Here is a 22,984-nt window from a genome sequence, read left to right as displayed (position 1 = left end):
TCCGAAACTCTTCGACATGAAATCAGGCAAAGCAACATAGTTAGTTTTGCTGATAATTGTTTTCGTGATAAACAATCATTAGCTGGCCAAGCAACCAGGAATTTCAAAATTATATTTACTTCCCATAAAGATGAATACTTAGGTTGAGGAGGGCATACTAAACGTATATCATGTAAAAGTTTATATATTAAAGGATGTTCTCCAATAGGTTTACCATCTACTCAAGGACGTATGGCCGACTGAAAATTATTAATCGTCCTTTAGGCTAGCCCTTGTGCCGCTAGTTGGTACAGAAAATAAGCAATCAACTGCACTGATGTCCCCAAGGGATCCACACTTCTCTGACTGCACCAATCCAACCATCACTTCCAGGTAGAGGCCTCTCTTATGTGTACTAGGCGCCAGAGATTGAGATAGGAAGAATCTAGTGTCTTCCGAAACCTCGGAGACCTGTTCTGACACCTTGAAATCCTCCAAGCCATGTGTGACAACTAGTCTTCCTGAATGAAAGGAAGAGGCTGCCCCGTTGGCTCCGATAAAAAGATCTGTCTAACTCAGAATGTGCACTGGGACAGCACACCACAATGCTACTGGAAACCGTTACTGGGCCTTCCAGCATGGAGTCACCAAGATCATCTATACCTTCTGACGAAGGACCAGGGAGAGAACTTGGTGAATCATGGAAAAGGGGGGGAAACGCATAGTTAAGTTCCCCGTCCAGGATTGCAGGAAGGCGTCTGATCGTAGAGCCATCGGATCTGGCCCCTACTATAAAATCTGGGAAGGTGAGTATTCGGGCGGGATGCGAACAGATCCACTGAGTAAGGACCCTAAAGATGATTCAGGAACTGAAATACTCTGGGATGTAATCTCCAATCGCTGGCATCTCGGAGATATTGAGAATTCCAATCTGCTAATACATTCACCTTGCCTGGAATGTATTCCGCTATAATCTGTCCACACCTGGCTCCCCAGCCCCATCGGCTGGCATCCGATCCTGCAACGGTCTCCAACACCAATGTATCGTGCGTGATCAACGCCCAGTTGTACTAAACTAAACTCACTCTGCCCCCACCAACAAAATCTCCTTGGAAGAAAGAATTGTTGCCTGATTGAGAGGAAACTTGCTTGCATTGTCCTCTGTGAGGCCCTCTTTGAATACAGCCTCTGTAACCTCTGCCTCTTGAGGGATAGAAGTTGGAGTTACTTTTGCCTCCGTAATAAGGACGTGAGGTCTGGGAATTGATGTGGCCTGGCGCTCGGCCCCTGAAGCGTCCTCTCCTGCGAAAAAGGTCACTATGGAAGACCTTCTTGATTGAGGTTTGGGCTTTATCCAAAGCCGAGAAAGTAGCCACGTACTTGGCCAGGTCTTTAACGAATCTGTCGCCAAACAATAGCCCATTAGCTGCAGGTCCTGCATCAGAAGGGGCTAACTCAGCCAACTTGGGGTCAATGCGCAGCAGGAGAGACTTCTGCGTTCCGTGGAAATAGAACAGTTGGCATTGTCTAGTAAAGAAATGGCTCTTTGGGCCCATTCAAGCAGGACGTCTGGATCAATGGATTCTTGAGTCTCCTTAGCTTGAACTGCCAAATCTAAGATCTTTTGTGAGGGGACCAGAAATGTCCAATAACTTTCTTGGCAGCCCCTTCATGCTCTGTCAATACCTTTTTTCGGGTCTCTAGTGTACTTCTTAAGAAAAGTTACCATATGAGGATCTAGTTCAGTAGTCTACGCGACCTTGCCGGATAGGGCAGGGCGAGGGCATTCAGACCGCAATGTGTTGAGGATGTCCTTTTCTAAACTTTTCCGGAGTCTAGACTGGACATACAAAGCCATCTTTTGACAAGGGGTCCATTCCGTAGATCTGGGATGTATTAAAGCCTTGGGGGTCAAAAAGTAAATTCTAACTAGGTTGAGAGCTCAAAGGATCTTCAGCATGTCTCGTCTTGCGTTTGCACTGGGTTTTGTCTGGGGACGACTTACCGTCCGAATCAGAAGAATTGGAATCAACAGAAGTGTTCTGCGTAGTCAGAAGACGGAGTATCTTTGTGGCTCTTAAAAGCTTCATACTCATGATCATTCAAAATCGCATTAATGGATTGGTCTAAAGGGTCATACGATGTTGACTGGTCAGGCTCATCTATATTGACCTCTGTAGGGGTGGGATTCCCCGAGCTTGTGCCAAAGCGCCTGCTTGTGCAAAAGGATGCAAAGCTTTCACACAGGTGCTGAACACAGGGAGAAACTCTCCCAGACGGTGTTTTTTTTTTGTTGAAATATAAATAATAATTATTATTAGAGGAGGAAGCACCAGAAACCCCCCTAGAGCAGAGCGCTGTTGTTTATTTTATCCCCTCTGGGCGTAAAACGGGGGTCGCGTGAGCACTACACTAACTGTCTAACCATTACTGAAAATGCACTCGCACTGAACTCGAAAAACGGGTTGGTGCGCATGCGTGAGATCGGCAACAGAGAGGACTGCGCTCCACCCAGCACGGCCGCCCCAGGCACTCCTCACCAGCACGCTCAGCTATGGCAAGAATTATGCCGATTTAATACCAAATGATAAGATTGCCACGATTCCCAAGCGGCAGTTCGCATAAACAAGGCGAATGAAGGCAGACGAGAGCCGCGCCACAAGTGAAAAACAGAAAAAATACACCAAGTGAATGTAATTGAAAATGAAAGTACTTAGCTCTGTATGAAGCAGCAAAGAAAGAGGGAGGACTATAGTATGGGAGATATATAAACGAGATGGTGGGCCCTGATTAGGCGTCATAACGAGGCTGTATGATATTGGGAAATGTAGTTCTGTTTCTTATTGGCTGCTGTGTGTTGACAGTAAAATAAGAGAGCATAATCCGAAGCCTCGGGTCCAGACATGGAATTGAAAATGGATAGAAACTTCATAGAAGTATGAGTTCACTTGGAGGCAGCTTGCCTTTTTTGTTTTAATGCATTTTTGGGTTGTGGTGCTGCTTCTCCCATTTCATTTCCGATACATATGATTCCACTAGTACCCGAAGAGCTGTTAAGTGTTTATTTGAAAATGGAAGGGTGGTGTGGTGCTGTGCGATCTGCGCTCTGTTTACTACTTTTTTCATGCAAATAAAACGAAAAAAAACTTCCATGAGCAACTTAATGTACAAAATTATACCAGTATTTGGCCCTGGTGATGGGTTCTCTATTTGACTCCATAGGCTGGTGTACCTTCGTTAATGCTGAACTTAAATAATCTTTTAGTTTAAAAATTATTTAATTCGGGCTCTACAATTGCCAACAAAAGCCCAAAGGTCCTTGATTACGTTTAGCCTTTCAGCTTGATCACACGCTCCTTACAGAACACATGACTTTCTGTGTAGTTAATATTCGAAACACGTAAAATCACTATGTACTGTTTTGCAAACATTGTTCCACTGTTTAGTCCAATAGCTGACATGTAATTTGGCTTGCTATTTATGCCAGAATTACCAGAAGTGGGTGTAATTTTCTCAACTTTGAGGGGCTCAAAGCGAACCTGTGCTATCATCATCGTTGTGGTCACCATGATGGGAGATGCGTTGTGCACAAACTCCACGGGATTTCTTTTTTCTTTGGAAGTCTTTGTTGGTGGGGGAGGGAGATTTCTTGATTCTCCAGGCTAGTGGGTAGTTGCACCCTCCAGTCACACTTGTTCCTTCCACAAATCCACCCTCTCTTAGCACAAATACTCCAGGCCACTGCTGAGTGCCTTGTTCAGACACCACCTCCCCACTCAGGATATTTCATTATAAATTGGCAAATTTAGCGACACGAATGGGAATTTAGCAGCTCAAAAAAACGAATTTTAGCAGCAAATTATGTAGCTTTCCTTTTCAAAATATTGCCCCTAGCGGGTCCTGTCGCGTGCTAAGGGTGGCAAGCCTGAATTATTTTTTATTTGGCAAAAAAAGAATAACATGTCTGCAGAAAAGCTAGTGTGTAGAGTGAAGCAGGGGTGTCGTTTTTTAATTTACAAAAAAAGACAGTTGACATTTACCTATTGTGAATGAATGACGTTGTGAGAGTTGACAATGTGCTAAACATATTTTTTCTCCCTTGTAAAAACGTTAAGTTTCAAGGTGTCCGCTAGTAAATAAACAAGGCTTCTCGACTGGCTGTCTGAGGTGTATTTTGTACAGTAGTTCTTTTTAACCGAAGAAAGGCATCACACGTCTTCTTTTTTTTGTTTTTTTTTTACGTATACCTCATCTAATCTTTAATTGTGGTGAAACTAGAAGAACTGTGCATACCATGACCCTAACACTCCACGTCCCACGTATGCCTGGGGTCTTATTTTCATGCTTTTAAGTGTCCTCTTTCTATAGCTCCTCTGTCTTCTGCTGGCCCGCCTGTTGGCGGCCTCTCTATTGTCTCGGCTAGCTGCAAATTGGTGTTGGTAGACCTGCGGATACTGACTAAATGACAATTCTTGCCTTTCTTTGCCTACGACTACAGATTATCTAACAAAAAACGCGCGCACACACGAAGGCATGACGTCAGCTCCCCAGTAAATATTAGATGATTGCATGAACGCTCATTTTCGTATTGATGTTTGTCGGCCATTTCATTTGGGAGTGATTTACCTTTTGGTTCTTATCAGAGGTGGTTTTCTAGCAACACAAATTCATTTCTCCTAGTAATCCTTTAAAACTTGCTAGATGGCCCAATTTCACCCTCCTCAAGGGAAAGTCCTTCGCAGACAGCCCCTTACCACCGGGCTGCCGGTTGTAAGCCGGAGTGAGTGGAAGGAAGCTTTTGATCTACAAGAGACGAGAGCACGAGCTGAAGCAGCTTCTGCACCATTCATTTTGAGCTAAACTAAGGTAGCAGAAACGGGACACGAGCCAAGGTATCAGGCCGATTTCGAATACAAGCTTCTTTTTAACCATTGTTCTTGCAGTGCAAGAACATGAATGCGTATCTGGTAGGCAATGGAATTAAACCTTTTATTTACTCGAAGTGTCTTAGTCAGTTGCATGCACGTGTCTATCCAGCATGATGCTTCTGCGCATACATTTGGCTCTGACACGTCTGACTCCTCTCCGTTCTAACTTGAACGGCAGGTTGAAGCCTTAAGCAGTGGTTTATTGCTATCCCGCCTGCAACAGCCTATTGTTGCTGCTGAGAAATTGGAAGATATTGAATATTGATGAAAAACATTCGTAACGTCCAGAGAGCTGCACTGAAATACATATGATGTAAAATTTCAAATAGCCATAACTGCAAGGCAGTGGGTTTTACTTCTTATACAGTCACACTCAAAATATTTGTCATGGTCACACAAGTGATAAGAGCAGAAGAACTATGCAATAACATCGCCTTAGTTTTACCGAAGTGTCCTACTGTTGTAAACAGGCGGTGATTATGCACAAGTACGGAAATCCAAAGGCAACTGAGCTATCCCTCACCAGCACAACTTGATTCAAAGCATCAACCCAGATATGTCACACAGACAGAAATATGGCCAGAATTGGAAGACTAACGTTTAGCCTGCTCAAAACCCCACACATTGCCTTTTGTAAAAGTGCATGTGTTACCAGTAGACTTGCATAAAGCTTAAATGGGTGCAGGTCCTAGGACGAAAACAATCCAACCAAATAGAAGCTCGCCCTTATCTGAAACAGCACAGTTGTCCAGATTGAGATGCCTCCTAATGAAGCCAATGCAGCATCTATTGACTTGTAGAGAAGGCATTACACAAATCCAAGCAGATATTGACACAGCAATAATCAACACATTTGTCAGATTCAGCCAATACCATTGCATTCTAACCCATACACGTTGCATCAGTAGGATATACTGCATGACTACTACCGAGCATGATGGCATAACCCTGCTCCGAGTGCCCAGCTGCAGACTACTTCGGAAGTGCCACTAAAGCCAGTCCCTAAAATACTAGGACTTCTAGGACACAGCAGTTAAAGAAAAGATAACCTCCATCACTGTCAGTAGCGTTGAATGAGTTATGTCCGTGGTTCGTAACCTTTTGACTTCTGCAGAGCCCACTGTATGACGAACGGAATCCTAGACTATATGTACAGTATGTACTGCAACAATAACACAACAAAACACGCAATCAAGTATGGACTACATTAGCTTTGCAACTGCATGCATAAATATCAGAGCGACTACGCACTGGGCAAACTGACAAATCAGATCATGTGAAAACTGAGCTTTCATCAGGAATGAAGCGAGACAAGTAGTTTATTTCAGCGTGATGCCCTTAATGCAACAGATATTCCCAGACATAGGTTCCATGCTCACTGTGCCAGTGAAACCAGGCTGCACCCGACTGAAGAGGCCAAACTAGGGCAAAACCCGTCTTTAGTTGCTTGTGCTCAGTTTCCAAGAGGATCTGGCTTGGCAGTTCGTAATGGACTGTTCCTTTTGGAGCAGGACCAAGGATGATTTGCACATAGCTGCGTCTTATCTGAGATTGCATGGTGGGCAACAAAACGATGGTTGATGGGATGTGGCCCAGACTAATGTTACAATTGGATGAGTTTAGTTCAGACCTTCTGCCCATCACTTTTTGTTTACTTCGTGACAAAAGTAGTAACTGTTTTGACACTTTCCTCACATGGACAAAGCTGGAGTCCATGGTGGGTCATTGTATCAAATGGTAGAAGACTAGGTGCTCACTATGCCACAGCGTGTCTTACCTCTTGATAAGTGGTACTCGCACTGTGGAAGTGTTTCAGGACTGCTGAAAAGTGCTGGCATGCCCTCTTGCCAAAGCAGGAACTGTAGATGTTAGGAGTCTGTAAGTGCCTGCAAATTAAAAGCCTTTGATGGGAGATCCTACAGCATGCAAGGGTCTTCTGAGCAGTTTACCCGAGTCTACATGCAAAGGTCACTGATCGCTTAGAACACTGAATTACAAGCAATTGAATTTTGAAGAAACAGATTGATCGCATTCAAACACGCTCTGACGTAAACAATCATTGTACACATTCACATCTTCTGTCTTGAATTAGCAGTCCGCTTCTGACTGAAAATGTTTAAATGCTTAGTTTTCTAAACCTATATTTAGTGATTGAATTCCCAAATTTAGCAAATACTATTGGGAGGCAAAATAGTGGATGTCAAGCAAGTATTTTTGTTTCTTGATGGAACTATTATCTTGTTAGGAAAAACTGTCTTCACACAGTTATTTAGCTCCTAATGCTCATGACTATTGACAGAAAATAATGGTTAGAGGTCACATGGGTCCATGGACACCTTGAATAGGCATTGAGGGATCCCCATTGGTTCGCATATGACGTATTATGAACTGTTGTGTTATGTTTGTCCAAGATGAGCACAGGTGTATGCAAACACGCATGTCAAACACAGCAACCGCCACACTTTATCACTCTAGCCTTGTCACATACTGCTTTTTGGGGAAGTCTGATCTGGTCTGAGAAGGAAGAGAATGTATGATGCTTTCACAGAGCTTCAGCCACTGTCTATGCTACCTTGTGACCTACCCTAAAATTGAACTTAAAAACAGCCACATTTAAGGGCACGTTTGTTAAGACCCACCAATGAAGGTGGACTATTCCAGGTAGAAAAAGAATATCTAGAAACTTAAATATTTATCTAAAAGATGGTGGCAGATGGGGGTATTGCCATATCATGAAGATTACTTATGGCACCCCTTTTTCGCTTGGCAAGTGGCTAATAGCTGATGGATGTAAGCAGGTGTGTTTGCTGTCACATCCATGTCCCTGTTTTACCTGCTATCGCTTTCCTTGATTATTGTTGTCCAGTTGCCATATTGGTCTTGCCTTGCCTTGCAGATCTTTTAGATAAATATTTAAGTTTCTAGATATTCTTTTTCTCTGTGTATGTGCCTCTGTATTGGTTCTTTCTTATACCTAGTTGTAAGCCTAGTCTCATTTAGCTTTTAGCAGTGTGTCTAATCAGTTTGCTACTGTTTGTGCTGGTGTTCACATTTCACCCTACTTGATCTGGTTGCTTGCTTACTTTATGCAAATGAGACCTTGGTTGCCACTTTTTTCTTGACTTCAAGCCCTTTGTGTTTGACCGGACACATAATGTCTTTAAAAAAATGACCATGCTGTGCTCACCATTGCATTTTGATGGCTATTGCGGCAATGAGCCTTTTAAGGGATAACTGGATCATTTGTCACTGACCTCATTCCCTGCGTGACCCTTGTGTACACACTTTGGTGGATTCTGTGATCACGTCCGAGCAATCCTCTTCTAGAACAGTCTGCTCTTTTGATCTGATAGTCTGAGCTTGTTCTAGACCAGCCTGATCGTTTGACCTGATATTGAGAGCTTGGTAAAAACGAGTCGCGCTTTCAAATAGTAAAGGGTGATGTAACTGATCCTGTGGCGGGTGGGATTCTGTTGATGACTGATATCTTTCTATTTAATGTTTTTCAAATCTTTTGCTTATGTTTTCTTACAGAAAATGCTAATTAAGCAGCAGGACCGACTAGAGGAGCGTGAGCAGGACATAGAAGATCAGTTGTACAAACTGGAGTCCGACAAGCGTATGGTTGAGGTAGGCAAGGCATGTCTACTGGAGACTGGGTCTCCTTTTATTTTCATCCACTGTTTAGGGCGGCCTGAACCATTTGGGAGTTTTTCAGTGATATGAGTAAAATGCGGCCTTCTACCCTCCATGTGACATGTACTTGAACATGTACAGATACTCATTCTGTGACTGTAAAATGCATGCTTCTGATGAAGTAGGTCCACATTTCGGAAATGTAGTAGGCTGGTTCTTGTTAGTTGGTCTTCATCTGCTATTTGGGACCAGCCCACCGACCACTGTTTCGCATGGGATGCTAGGCTGGAGAAAAGTGGTGGTATTGCTCCTTACCCTTTCTGCTATTGCTTGCATGCCCTCGAGTGAAGAGAGAACAGCATTATTTAGTGTTATACCATTTGGCTTGGCTCTCTGCAGCACTGGTACATGAATCATGTCCCTTCTTTTTCTCATGTAACCTAGGCTAAAATAAATGTTTTTGTTGTTGTCATTTATTGCCATAGCAGGCCATGGCTCCTGTGCAGTAATACTTGATAATGGACACTTTTGAGTTGGAACATTGTATTGGTTTAACACAATTATTTTGACACGAGTTTTTATTGTATTCTGGATTTAATGAGCATTTTCTAAAATTGGGCCACTTGTTCTCTAGTGGCCAGCCCAAAGGTGGGTAACCAATAGCTCGTTTCAGCAGTAAATACAGTGGAACTGGGAGAGGGAAAGTAGACAATGACAACACATTCTCGGTATTATGGAAATTTTTAGCTAGAACTCGTTTTCTGCTAAGGCTTTTGAGGCACATTTGCTTGTGCGGCTGACTCGGGAACAGAAAGACCTTTAACTGTTTTAAAAAATTAAGGTTGATATAGACGGAGTACCTACCATTGATAAGACTACCTTTTGGTGTTATGCAATAAACTTTAATTCCATTGGTTCCTTGAAACATTCAGTCAGCTGTCAATTAAGCAGTTCTTCATTCCTTATTTAAAGTCCTTGCATTAGATTTCATGGAGACCAGTAAGTCATTGAAGTAAGGAGGGTGACTCACGGCTTAGTATTTTTGATCTGCAGTTCGGTACGAACTGAAAAATTGGAGACTGCGAGGCCAATCCGAGGTGGAATCATAAAGGATAACGGGATCCAGTTATTGCAAGACTGGCAACATTTTAGAAAAGGACAGCGCTTGTCAGCATGCTGTGTTTCCACCAGGTTTCAGGTGGTTATTCTTTCTTGAGTGCCGGTCAGAATAGGTATGATGTCTGGGTCCATTTAATGCCTTACTGCAGCATGGTTTGATTTAGGGGGGTGGCGTGTGTGTGTATATATAATGTTTGCTGCATGTTATTGTAGATAAGCATGCTGTGCATACTCAGTGACTCAAAAGACTTATTTGAAAACAAAAAGAAAACTTGCAAGTGTCCAAGTATATATTGACTCTTTACTTAGCTGGCAGTGCACATCGGTACTGATTCCATTTTAGATTACTTTTTTCCATGATTGAGTTTAAACATGGATGGCATGAGCTCCAAGTTTAACATGTTTCCTCTTTCATTCGGGCCTAGCCAATATATTCCTAAACTCTAATATCTGGAAAACAATGGCTGTTGGCTTTTTTTCCAACCGTTATCTTTGGGGGAATGATCTACACAGAGTCCACCAGGCATTATGCCCTTTCTCCTCGATGTACATAAGGTGATGAAACAGGTGCCCTTTCAGAATTGTTAACCTCGGAACATAAATTTCCCCTGGACCAACCATGTCCAGTTGTGCAACCTTTATTGGTCTCCCAAGCACAGCAACACAGTGTGAGGCCTGCCTGACCTTCCATTCGAAGAAGACTTGTTGATTTTGGCAGGAGATTCGGTGGACACATCGCAAGATGCAGAGGCAGGCTTCCGGTGACACCCCTGACATCTTTGGTGAACAGCCTTCCCAAAGCGTGAGGAAGGTGAAGAGGACCGAACCTCGGGCCTTATACTCCACCAATTCCCCATCAAGTCCAGAGGCCATTTTTACCTTGAGCTCTGACTGTGAGACCGAAGACCTCCAGGCTCTCAGTGACTCCACGCCTTTGGGACCTTGAATGAACATCTGTGCGCAGAGCTCGAGTATGGCTGAAACACACCAGGCTCATCAAAAGGCCTCTAGTCGAGGCAGAACACTGCCTTTGAGGAGTTCAGCATCCAGCCCTTTGACAAAGACTCATCCTCCTGGGGCCCTATCACCCTTTGCACTGGTCAGGATCTACCAAAAATCTTGCAGCTGTGGAAGACACCATTAAATCAGAGACCTGCATCCAAGCAATCGGTGAAGAAAACTTACGTTGTGCGCAGTGTTGACCGTCCTGAAAAACCTATCCTTCAACCGCTTCATAAGAAATTGAACTCAAAACAAAAAAGTCTTTATTCAGCCTCACACCAACAAGATCTGCATGAGACTGCATCCAATCCTGGGTGATACTTGGCCTTGTAAGCAAAAATCTACCTTTGATTAGGAGCTTGCCTTTGAACCTCGCCCACTGCCCAGACCGGCTTCCGCTACCCCTTGTGTCAATAGCAGTGTCTTGGTCCTGCACCACGACTGGCTCTGCATTTTGGGCTTTAAGACCGAAGTTCAGCATTTACTCAACCTGTGCGTTGATGGGGAGCATCTTTTTGGGCCCCAGGTAAATCAAATAATAAAAGTCAAGAAAACTGAGACAGCCAAAGCCATGGGTGAATTCCGTACGTCTGCCCCGAGGAGCTCCTCCCGAAGTCACCAATGCAGGCCTACCAGCAATACACACAACAGGGTTACAGAAGAGGTGCCTCCAGAGGCAGTAGCACCAGAGGGCAGGAACAAAAGGGGCTCTGGCAAGGGGGCTTCTGCCACCAGACCTTGACTCCCACCCACCCCAATCACAAAACACATGTCGGGGTAAGACTGCAGTATTTCATTCCACGCTGGCAGGAAATCACAACTGACAAGTGGGTTTGACACAGTCACTGACTATGTCTTACACCATCTCCTCCCAACACCCACCCCCGTAAACATAGAACCAGAAGAGAGCATCTCCACCTTCTGGAAGAAGAGGTGCCATCGCATCTTAAAAAAATGGCTATGGAACCGCTCCCTTCCCTACCCCCCCCCCCCCCCCCCCCATTAACAATGCAAAGGGCTTTACTCTCCCTACTTCCTTAAAAGGATTGCTCCCTCAGGCCCCTCTCACAGTGCATCCTGCCCGAACACTTCCACATCTTAACCTTACAGGATGTCATGCTTCTGCTGTTCCAGGCTGATTTCATGATGGCACTAGACCCCAAGGGACACTTGCTTCTACATTCCCATCCATCTCGCCCTCTGACACTTTCTGTGTTTTGTAGTAAATGGCCCTCAATATTAGTTCAAAGTGTTACCGTTCAGCATCACCACTGCCCCAAGGGTCTTAAATGCCTGGCAGTAGTCACCACACATTAGAGAGGGGAGGCATCCAAGACTTTCCCTATCTGGGTGATTGGGCTCACCAAGATCGGAAGCAAGCCACAGTGCTTAGTGCACACCCTGGCTATCGTCTCCCTCCTCCACAACTTGTGGTTCACTGTCAAAGTCACCAAGTCCCATTTGTTGCCCCAGTAGATAAAACTCACCAATCTCAGGCGGAAAAGCGTCTCTGCTTCACAATAGCTAGTGCCTGTCTTTCGACCATATTGTTTCCATACAGTCAGAACTGTTATGCAGCCCTTCTACATAATGGTAATGGCCTCATGCATTGCCATAGTGCCCTACGATAGTCTGCACGTGTGCCTGTTGCAACAGAGCCTCTCAGCACAACGGTCACCTGGGGAGTTTATTAGAGCACCTAGTGTTGGGGAAAAGTCAGCAGAGACCACTGTCCACATTGGGGTAACAGCAACTATCTGTTGCATGGCCAGCCTTTTCTAGACCCCATCTCTCAAGTCACCATTACAGCTGGAGAGCAGATCGCAATCTCACTATATAGTACAAGAAGTGTGGGACCCACATCAATGGGGGCATCGCATCCACCTCCTCAAGTTGCAAGCAGTCAAGCTTGCCCTCAAAGTCTTCCATCCTCTCACTAGGGGCAGAGTCATACTAGACAGGATGTATAAAATGACTGCCATGTATTATCTACAAAAAGCAAGGCAGCACTCATTCTTTATCCCTCTTTGTTAACTCAGAACATTTGGCATTGGACACTCTGCCACTGCATTCACTGGATAGTGGAGTAACTTCTGGAAGTGGATAGTGACCTTGCGGACGGTCTTGCTTAGCAGAGCACACCAACAAGTTAATGACTGGGAATTCCACCTACAAGTTACTTCCACTACTGGGTCACTTCACAAACTGACCTCTTTGCCATCACCAAAAAAGAAAAAAATGCCCAAGGTTTTCCTTAGGTACCCACGGTCCCTGAGCAGCCCCCTATGAATAAACCAGCCGGGAATATTTGCTTAAGCTTATCCACCTCTCCCAGTCTTTAAATTCGTAGTGGCTAAGATGCAGCAAATGTCTGACCCTCATCCTAGTAGGCACCCACTCCCGGGTCAGCCACCCCTCGTACATACCACGCCTCAAAATTTCTATCAGTCCCCATGAGAAGCTCCCCAGCAGGCAGGACCATCTCACCAGGAATTAAGCCCAGATTTGTATCCCTCTGTACTTCAATATATCTTGTATCCCTCTATATTTGCATTATATTACTGTATCTTCATTCCATTGGATTGAAGGTTCAGTGTTTTCGTTGTTTCATCCAGACCCCAAGCAATTCAATCTGGCACCTAACTTCCTTAAGTTCAGTTACCTACATCTCTCCAAAAAAGTATGGATATCTTGCGCAAGACCTGTAGACCAATTACACAAGCCTGTTACACAGCCAAGTGGGAGAGATATGCCAACTAAAACATTTGTAGGCACCTGGATCCCTTACAACATGCTGTCCAGGATGCCATATGCTATTTATTCCATCTCCAGAAGTCCGGCCTACCTCACACTTCTATATGCCTTGATTTACCCGCTATAGCAGCTTATATGCAGAATAGAAAACACTACTCCGTCTCCTGCATACCAGTGTTAAGTCTCTGCTCCAGTGTGGAATGTCAACTTAATTCCCATCAGACTCCTAGGATCCCCTTCTGATCTCCCTCCACTCCTGCCTTCTCCAGTACCTCCCCTGGAAAGTGTCTTTGTAGTGACAGTTACCTCTCTCAGATGCATTAGCGAATTGCAAGCACTCACATTGTAGCAATTCTTTGTTCAGGTGCATAAGGAAAGATTAGTATTTAGAACCAATCTTTAGTTCCTGCGTAAGGTTCTCGACCTTAGCCAGCCTATAACAATTCCCCTCTTCTTTCCACAACCAGAATCTGTAGCAGAGAGAGCCCTAAACACTTCAGACATTAAAGATGCTTTCAGGTATTACCTTGACAGGATCAAGCCTTTCCATAGGTCAGACCAACTCTTCGTAGCCTTCACAAAGCCTCACTAGGGTCAGCCTATATCCAAAGCAGGTTTTGCTAGATGTTTAAGTGCATTCAAATTGCAAAGCCAAGCAAGCCCTCCCTGTTACATCGAGGGCACTCCACTGAAGAAAGCTGTGGCTTTTGCCTTATTGGGGAACATTCCCCTAACAGAAATATGAGAGATGGTGACCTAATCCACCCCACTTACATTTATAAACAGTCCTGTGGGGATGTCCTTGCTAGATCATGAGCTGTGGTTGGCCAAATGGTCCGAAGTACCTTATTTTAGAACTCGGCACCATTCACATGCTATTGACTGCCTGTAGGAGGTACTCATTACAGTCTAAGACACATGCATGGCAATAGATAGCAATATCTGCAGTGAATGGTAAATGTTACCCTATAAGCATCTGATAGTTGCATGCAGTGCTGTAGGTTCATATGTGCCCACCCTCCTCCTCGGAAGCATGTGACTCTGATCCCAAATCTCTTTCCTTTTACTAATTAAGTTCCTTTCACAATACACATGTGCACCACATTATCTCTTGCTGGGCCAAAAACATCTAACATGGCATCTGTGTCCATGTGCATTAGCAGCTAAGGGAGAAGTCACTATATACCTTGTAACTCGAGAGACTTCTGAAGAAAAACAACTTGCAAGTGTCGGAGCTCAACACTAGATGACAGGAGTATGCAGACCATGTGAATCTACAGCACTAAATGCTACAAACTGAAGCTTACAACGTAAGTAAAAAAATTCTTATTTGTTTTATCAGCTTTTCTATTTTAAGAGGTGGTTAATTATGCGTTTTGTGTGTGATTTCTCATTCGTCCTTCTTTATAGATAGACCTTGATATTGCTGATTGGTTATAAAGTTATATTCTTTATTTCTGTGAGCCTCTTTCAAGGCTAGTTTTGAGACCAGTATTGCCATTGCTGAAACATCCACACCAGCAGCTTGGGTTGAACATTTCTGCACCCACTGAGATAGTTTTTTCTCCTGAGTGCTTGAAAAATGTGAGGCAAAACATTCTTTGGTTTAAGTGTCTGTTTGTGTTACTTCCTTTACGTGCACCATGCTTGAGTGAATGTTGAAGAGTAGGGAAGGTGATGCAGTGGCAGGAAGATCTCAGTAATTGGCTTCACATGATTGCTTTCATCTTGCACTGCCTTACGATGTTCTCTTTTTCAGGTAAGAAAGTTGACCCCCATTAAATCTAAGCTTAATCACTTTATTATGCTTTCCTAGCTAAATACAAGGATTTTTCATGTGAATGGTCAGTGGCATGCTCAGGACGAGCCAGCTCTCTACTTAAAACATGAACTCCACAAAATACGTTCTGTAGTCTGAGAGTCAATTCATTACTATTGTCCTAAAGAATAAGGGCCTGATTCTGAAGTTGGTGGTCCGACGCCATGGCTGTGTCCCCGCCTTGAAAAGGCAAGTTGTGATCAGCTTAGCTGGGCCGACATCAGCACCGCCGTGGTTGACTGTGGCTTTCCCTACCGCCAACGCTTCAGGATCCAAGATCCTGGCGGTGGCGGCGATCTGACCGGCAGCATCATAATCTGTCGGTAGGACCACCACTGCTGGAGTCCTCCTGGCCTTGTGCCCGACATTCAGTAAACCTTGCACTGCCATTGTATATCTTGTATCCCTCTACATCTGCATCCTACTGTATCTTCATCCCATTAGATTGAAGGTTCAGTGTGTTCATTGTTTCACCCACATTATGGAAGAGATTATTTCTCCAGTGTTTTTGTTAAGTTTGGTTTAAAAAAAAAAAAAAAAATCATTTTTGTTTTGCCACGATGAAACTTATAAAGGCTGTAATTTCATTTTACAGAAGTCAACCAAACTTTAATTTTCTTTGCTGTAGCATGGTTTTAACAGCTTCACTAAACAATAACCCCTGTGCTCTAGACTGTCGGGTCTCAGCCACTTTCAAATGCCACATATTTTATGTTGATCTTACTTATATCAAGCTCGACTCACCCCAGGAGAAGTATCTTGGCGCCAGGCAGATCACCAACAGGGTAACGAAACAGGTCACGAATAACAGTTTTCAGAAGTTTCCTAAATTTAAAGTGGTCCTTGCATTGTCGTACTTGGAATGGAAGCTTATTCCAAAACGCGGGATCCAAATAAGAAAATAAATGCTGTAGTGCATTCTCGGATATGGGGTTATTATTTGGGAAAGGGCGCCTGTGCCAACTTTAACATACTCTGCCTTACTGTAAAATTACCCAAGAGCCCCTGCTTCAAGATCGTGGGGCCCAGCTGCCACCAGTCAGGACAGTCCTTAGCTTCTTGGCTCCCCCCTCTCCCCCCCCCCCCCCCCCTTTTTATTTTTTTAACAAGGTCAAAACTGGTTTGCTCTCCGACTATGACTGAAGCTTAGCTGTCTAGGAGGGTTGTGGGGTAAGTTTGAGAAACCCTCCTTGGCATCTTCCAAGTTGAGAGGTAGTGCTAAAGCTGCATTTTGTACTGTCAACTGTTTTGGTCTATCCCCAGATAGTTAAACCTGTCAAATTTACAGCATGTTACACTATTGATTAACCTTTCCTTGGCCCAGAGGAAACATTTCAACCAAGGATGTGTATTCCAGATCTGGGATGGGGGGTGACGATTGGCAGAACTGGTCTTCTGCCTGAAGTGCATTTTTTTTTAACAAGGTTACTTTTACTCAACTTATAAAAAATCTGATTTCACCATTAAGTTTTAAAAACTAAGCAGGGAACAACTTTGAAGCATTTTTTTTTTTTTTTTTTTTGTAGCCCTTTCCTAAAAGGAGGTGGAAAGTATAGATTTTAATGCCACCTAGTATTCGAGAAACATCTAGCCAGGCCTACAACGTGAAAAGTTTTTGCCTTTTACATCGCTGCCTATTTTTATATATTGGCACTCAACCCTGTGAGCTTACAGATCTCTTTTTAGGGGTGACTTATGAATATATTTATAAAATGGGCTTTTTCCTCATAGCAAAGGGAGTGCCGTGTGTCACTGCAGTGCTTTTTAACTGCAGCCCAGCCATAGCACTCTGGTGCTTCTTGGAGAAATGTTTGTCAGACATGCGGGTGGTGAAAAAACACACTGCAGCCCACGTGTTACTATTAGCTTTCTATGCCATCGGTGCACTTTAGACCCCATTTGCAGTTGATGTATAGTGGAACAATATGCCAAATATTGAGTTCATTCCACTGTACAGACTTCGTTTTAGAGGGGAGGCTAAGGCAATTTACTGCCTTTAGCGATTGTGAAGTGCATATAGCTCTAAAGTCAGCAAAATAGGGTCCAGAAAAAGGTAAAATCTGAGGTCACGTGCAGAAAAAGGCAAATTTGCTGCATGTGTGCTGCAAGCAGATGCTGATCAGCGTGGTATGGCCCTGTCTATATATCCAGCCCAGCCAACACTTCAAAGACTGTCTATTTTATCTTTGATCATAAGTCATGGTATAGTGACCCTGATCAGGGATTGCAAAAAACACTTGTCAGTCTTTTCACTCGTGGCCTGAGCAGTTTTGGGTCTTTCTGGTTTGCCTGGTGGCTTCAATTGCACTTGCTGCAGGTCTTATTAGAAAAGATAATTCCTCACAACAGCGATTTTTAAGTCAGGCTTTGTGGGTTAAATCCTCTTTCAGGATTGATTTGTTTCTTCTTTGCCTATGGTGAGACTTGTAATGAGCATCTGCTCAAGTTTGGTTGCAGTGGGTGCGCTGCAATTTCTAATTACGGTGGGGCCAACTGCTTTCTATCCTTTAGCCGCTGGCAAACTGCGGATCAGTGAGCAAAGGCTGTTTTGTGATTACATATACACCTAAAATAATAGAGTAGTCTGAATTTAAAAGGCAGATAGACCCATCAGAGCAGTGACTCAATACTCCGACAACACAAGAGAATGCAAAATCTGAACATTATGCTGCCAGATTTGCAAACCAACAAGTGCAGGGGAATGCCCCTTTGATCGATTAGTCAGACATTTGCATACACTTTTCCGCCAGTTCCTCTGATACCACAAGTAATAGAAAAAAAGCAAACAGACCAGACAATAATGACACGAATCCTTATCTGCCAGCCGTAGGCAAGAAGGACCTGGTATTCATATCTAGGACTGGCACTGGGCAGGAGGATAACACTGCCAGTGCTACAAGACGATGCAGAGGGGATGCCTGTTTCACCCACAACTGCGCACACTCAGCCTTGCAGCTTGGCCCTGAAGAGTTGGTGTACATATAAGATACTTACAATTCCAAAACCTAACTATAAACGTTTTATTTTTTTTCTTGTTTTTGTAATGAGACATGATCGAATGTTGAAAAAAGATTCACCAGTTATAGCTTAGTAAACTAACTAACGTTGTGCCCCGTCATGCACGCCTAAAGACCGTGCTTATTACATCACCCATGTTAAATGACATCATTGATTGTTAATTTCAACAATGTTACTTAAATATAGTCAGTGATCCCGACAGTGCGATAGACTTTGTGTCTGAGATGAAATACAACAACCTAAGTCAATGGTTGTGGACTCCTGTAAACTTATCTGGTAGCTTTCATGAGATGCGATAGAAATTGGATATTTCAGAAGTGAAGCACTTTTTGATGGATGTTTTTGTCTTTCCGCTTGTATTCACCCAAATGATGGCATGAGTGGAGATTACTTCTGGAGAGCTGGCTGCTGAACATCATTGAACAATGTTTGCTGTGAACAGCTGAAGGCTGAGCAAGTAGGGTTTTACATGGTCATGAAGCAGTGGGTGATGATCCTGGCCATAAGTGACACTCTACAGTCAAGCTCTGGATTCACATGGCCAAAAGCAGGGGATTCACATGGCCAAAAGCAGGGGGATGGCAGAAGTCAAGGGTTGGGTGCAAAATCCTGCCATAGAGCAACCCCCCCAAAAAAAAAATCTTAACATTATGCTGCCAGATTTGCAAACCAACAAGTGCAGGGCAATGCCCTTTTGATCGATTAGTCAGACATTTGCATACACTTTTCTGCCGTTAGCCAAGGACTAACCATAATTTCAAAAAGAACCCCCTTATTTTGTTCATTTCTAAAGGAAATGCTTAACCTTTTACTGCTTTGGGTCCATCAAGATGGCTGACTTCAAGTGTCAAATGCAGAAATTTAGCACTCTAGTTAATTAGAACACTGTGGAAACCTGCTGTGGGAATGAACTCAGACGGTTGTTGCTGTTGGAAATGTATGTTTTCCTCAAAATAACAGACTTTATTCTCACATGGCTGTGAAAGATAGTGTGAGGAAATAAGCTAATTTGTTTTAGTTTCTGTGACACATCCCATCACCTCTCAGAGGAAACGGTTTTGTCTCAAACGGGGTTCACCAAATCCAAGCATGATTTTTATTTTAACTAAAATCTTTTTATCACCCTTCATGTGTGTTCCTTTTTATGACCATCAATATCGGGCCTTCACTATAATGCGTTTCAGTGGGGACCATTACCCCAAATCCTTTAATGGCTACCGCAGCATGTCTTACTTCTTTTTGCCAGCCAATCCGAAGTCCCTTTGGACCCACACAGGGGTTAGGGTGGTCCCACCTGCCCCCTTTTATTGCCAGAGGGTCAGGTTACTTATTTATTTGAGAACAACTTTGGGACAAGTGTACTAAGTCTCTATATTCTATAATGACAGTCAGAATATTGTTTCATCTTGCAGCCAGCCAATCAGATTGCTGGGTACTGCAGTGCCAGTTCTGGTACCACTGTACAACAGGCATTGGAAAAGCCAATAGGGTCTCGGCAATGGGCGACATATTGCCTTTGGCATTGTGGTGGGGGTGGTGAACGGGAATGCGTTGAGAGAAAAGGGGAGGGAGATCAGAGGTTAAAAGGGTGTGATAGCGAGGTATCCTCATAGACCGCAGTATAGGCAACAGAGTGGGGACATTTTATGGCGCGCCTCCCTGCACAGAGACACAAGCAGCTGCTGTGTTCAGACTGCTTTTAAACTGACACAAAGAGCACACATGGTGTCAGTATGCCGGTGTGGGTATTAGAAGGGGGAACGGAGGGAGGAGGCTCTTTCCAAACAGGCTGCGGTTTTAACAAATGGCACTTCCCGAGAAGGCAACTAAGAAGGAGGGTCTATTTAAAGAAAAGGACCACCATATTTGAATGTTCGATGGCATCTGTCGCTGTAGATACGCATGTTCTGCAATAGCTCGCCATCTGGTGTTGGGCCGGAGTGTTACAAGTTGTTTTTCTTCGAAGAAGTCTTTCGAGTCACGGGACCGAGTGACTCCTCCTTTTGTCTCCATTGCGCATGGGCGTCGACTCCATCTTCGATTGTTTTTTTTCCGCCATCGGGTTCGGACGTGTTCCTGTTGCTCCGAGTTTCGGAACGGAAAAAATAGTTAATTTCGGAAGATTTTCGTCGGTATTGTTGCGTTCGGGATCGGCGTACTTAGATTCAACACCGCATCGAAGATCGAAGAACTCCGGTGCCCTTCTGGGTAGTTTTTCGATCCTCCGTCGGGGCCTGGTCGGCCCGACCGCGTGCTGAGGAACGCCGATGGAACGGACCCCGTTCCGTTTCTGCCCCAAATGCCACAATAAATACCCCTACACAGACCAACACTTGGTCTGCAACCTGTGCCTGTCACCTGAGCACAGCGAAGACACCTGCGAGGCCTGTCGTGCGTTCCGGTCCCGAAAAACACTCCGAGACCGTCGAGCCAGAAGACTTCAAATGGCGTCCGCACCGACAGCCCAACGGGAGTTCGAGGAACAGGAAGAAGAAGGTACCTTCTCGATCCAAGACTCAGACTCCGAAGGATTCGACGACACACAAACCGTGAGTAAGACGTCGAAAACCACACAAAGAAACATTTACAAGGCCCAGGGGACGCCACTGCCACCAGGCCATGGCTCCACCCATAAATTCGGTGACCGACCGTCGGCACCGAAAAAGGCCCAAACAGTGCCGAGATCGTCCGACTCCGGTCGAGACACCGGCACGCAGCCTTCTCGGGACCGAGAAAGTGCTGGAGACAAGCCTCGACACCGAGATGCCGGTGTGGACACGGCTCGACGCCGAGACAGCGGCACCGAAACAGATCGACGCCGAGAGGTTTCGGCCCCGAAAAGGAAAAAAGTCACCTCGGAGCCGAAAAAACACGCAGACAAAGTTTCGACGCCGAAACAAACTGCAAGCGACCCAGCTTCAGGCTCTTATACAGAAGAGCACTCGCTAACCTCCCAAATGCAAAAGCATAGGTTTGAGGAAGAGCTACAAGCAACTGATGTGGACCATACGCAAAAGCGTATCTTCATTCAGCAGGGGACAGGAAAAATAAGCACCCTTCCCCCCATTAGGAGAAAGAGAAGGTTGGAGTTCCAGACGGAACAAGCACCACAACCAAAAGTGGTTAAAAGAATTACACCACCACCCTCTCCTCCGCCCGTGATTAACGTTTCACCAGCACAAACTCCATCTCACTCCCCAGCTCACACCACCATGAGCCAGGGTGACCAAGATCAGGACGCATGGGACCTATACGACGCCCCAGTGTCAGATAACAGCCCGGAGGCCTACCCTACAAAGCCATCTCCACCAGAAGACAGCACCGCGTACTCTCAGGTGGTGGCTAGAGCAGCACAATTTCATAACGTAAGCCTCCACTCAGAACAGGTCGAGGATGATTTCTTGTTCAACACACTCTCCTCCACCCACAGCTCCTACCAAAGCCTGCCTATGCTCCCTGGTATGCTCCGGCACGCAAAAGACATATTTAAGGAGCCGGTCAAAAGTAGGGCAATCACACCAAGGGTGGAAAAGAAGTATAAGCCGCCTCCTACGGACCCGGTTTTCATCACTACACAGCTGCCACCAGACTCTGTTGTTGTAGGAGCAGCTAGGAAAAGGGCCAACTCTCACACATCTGGAGATGCACCACCCCCAGATAAAGAAAGCCGCAAGTTCGATGCAGCTGGTAAGAGAGTCGCAGCACAAGCTGCAAACCAGTGGCGCATCGCGAACTCCCAGGCACTACTTGCGCGCTATGACAGAGCCCACTGGGACGAGATGCAACATCTCATTGAACATCTGCCCAAGGACTTCCAAAATAGGGCGAAACAAGTGGTTGAGGAGGGACAGACCATCTCCAACAACCAGATACGTTCCTCCATGGACGCTGCAGATACAGCTGCACGGACAATTAATACATCTGTAACTATCAGACGGCATGCATGGCTCCGAACGTCTGGATTTAAACCAGAGATTCAACAAGCAGTTCTCAATATGCCTTTTAATGAAAAAGAACTGTTCGGTCCAGAAGTGGACACAGCGATTGAGAAACTCAAAAAAGATACGGACACTGCCAAAGCCATGGGCGCACTCTACTCCCCGCAGAGCAGAGGGAATTACAGCACATTCCGTAAAACGCCCTTTCGAGGGGGGTTTCGGGGTCAAAGCACACAAGCCAGCACCTCACAAGCAACACCGTCCACTTACCAGGGACAGTATAGAGGAGGTTTTCGGGGACAATATAGAGGAGGGCAATTCCCTAGAAATAGAGGGAGATTTCAAAGCCCCAAAACCCCTACTACTAAACAATGACTCACATGTCACTCACCCCCTCCACACAACACCAGTGGGGGGAAGAATAGGTCATTATTACAAAGCATGGGAGGAAATCACTACAGACACTTGGGTTCTAGCAATTATCCAACATGGTTATTGCATAGAATTTCTACAATTCCCTCCAAACATACCACCAAAAGCACAAAATTTAACAACACACCATTCCAATCTCCTGGAGATAGAAGTGCAAGCACTATTGCAAAAGAATGCAATCGAATTAGTGCCAAACACACAAATAAACACAGGAGTTTACTCACTGTACTTTCTGATACCAAAGAAGGACAAAACACTGAGACCAATCCTAGACCTCAGAGTAGTGAACACTTTCATCAAATCAGACCACTTCCACATGGTCACACTACAAGAAGTATTGCCATTGCTAAAACTACACG

At 44.7% G+C, this 22,984-nt stretch overlaps 1 protein-coding gene across 1 annotated transcript in view; it reads left to right on the top strand.

The window, feature by feature from the left end:
* The window catches only part of TRIM8 (tripartite motif containing 8), an 82,762-nt gene that overhangs the window by 41,566 nt on the left and 18,212 nt on the right, over window positions 1-22,984 (top strand). The window contains exon 2 of the mRNA XM_069239510.1: window positions 8,442-8,537. Coding sequence (XP_069095611.1) covers window positions 8,442-8,537 — 96 coding nt within the window. The remainder of the gene's footprint in view (window positions 1-8,441; window positions 8,538-22,984) is intronic.

Source organism: Pleurodeles waltl, chromosome 6 (assembly GCF_031143425.1).
Source record: "Pleurodeles waltl isolate 20211129_DDA chromosome 6, aPleWal1.hap1.20221129, whole genome shotgun sequence".
In the NCBI taxonomy this organism is placed as follows: domain Eukaryota; kingdom Metazoa; phylum Chordata; class Amphibia; order Caudata; family Salamandridae; genus Pleurodeles; species Pleurodeles waltl.
This window is presented reverse-complemented; position numbering and strand designations above follow the sequence as displayed.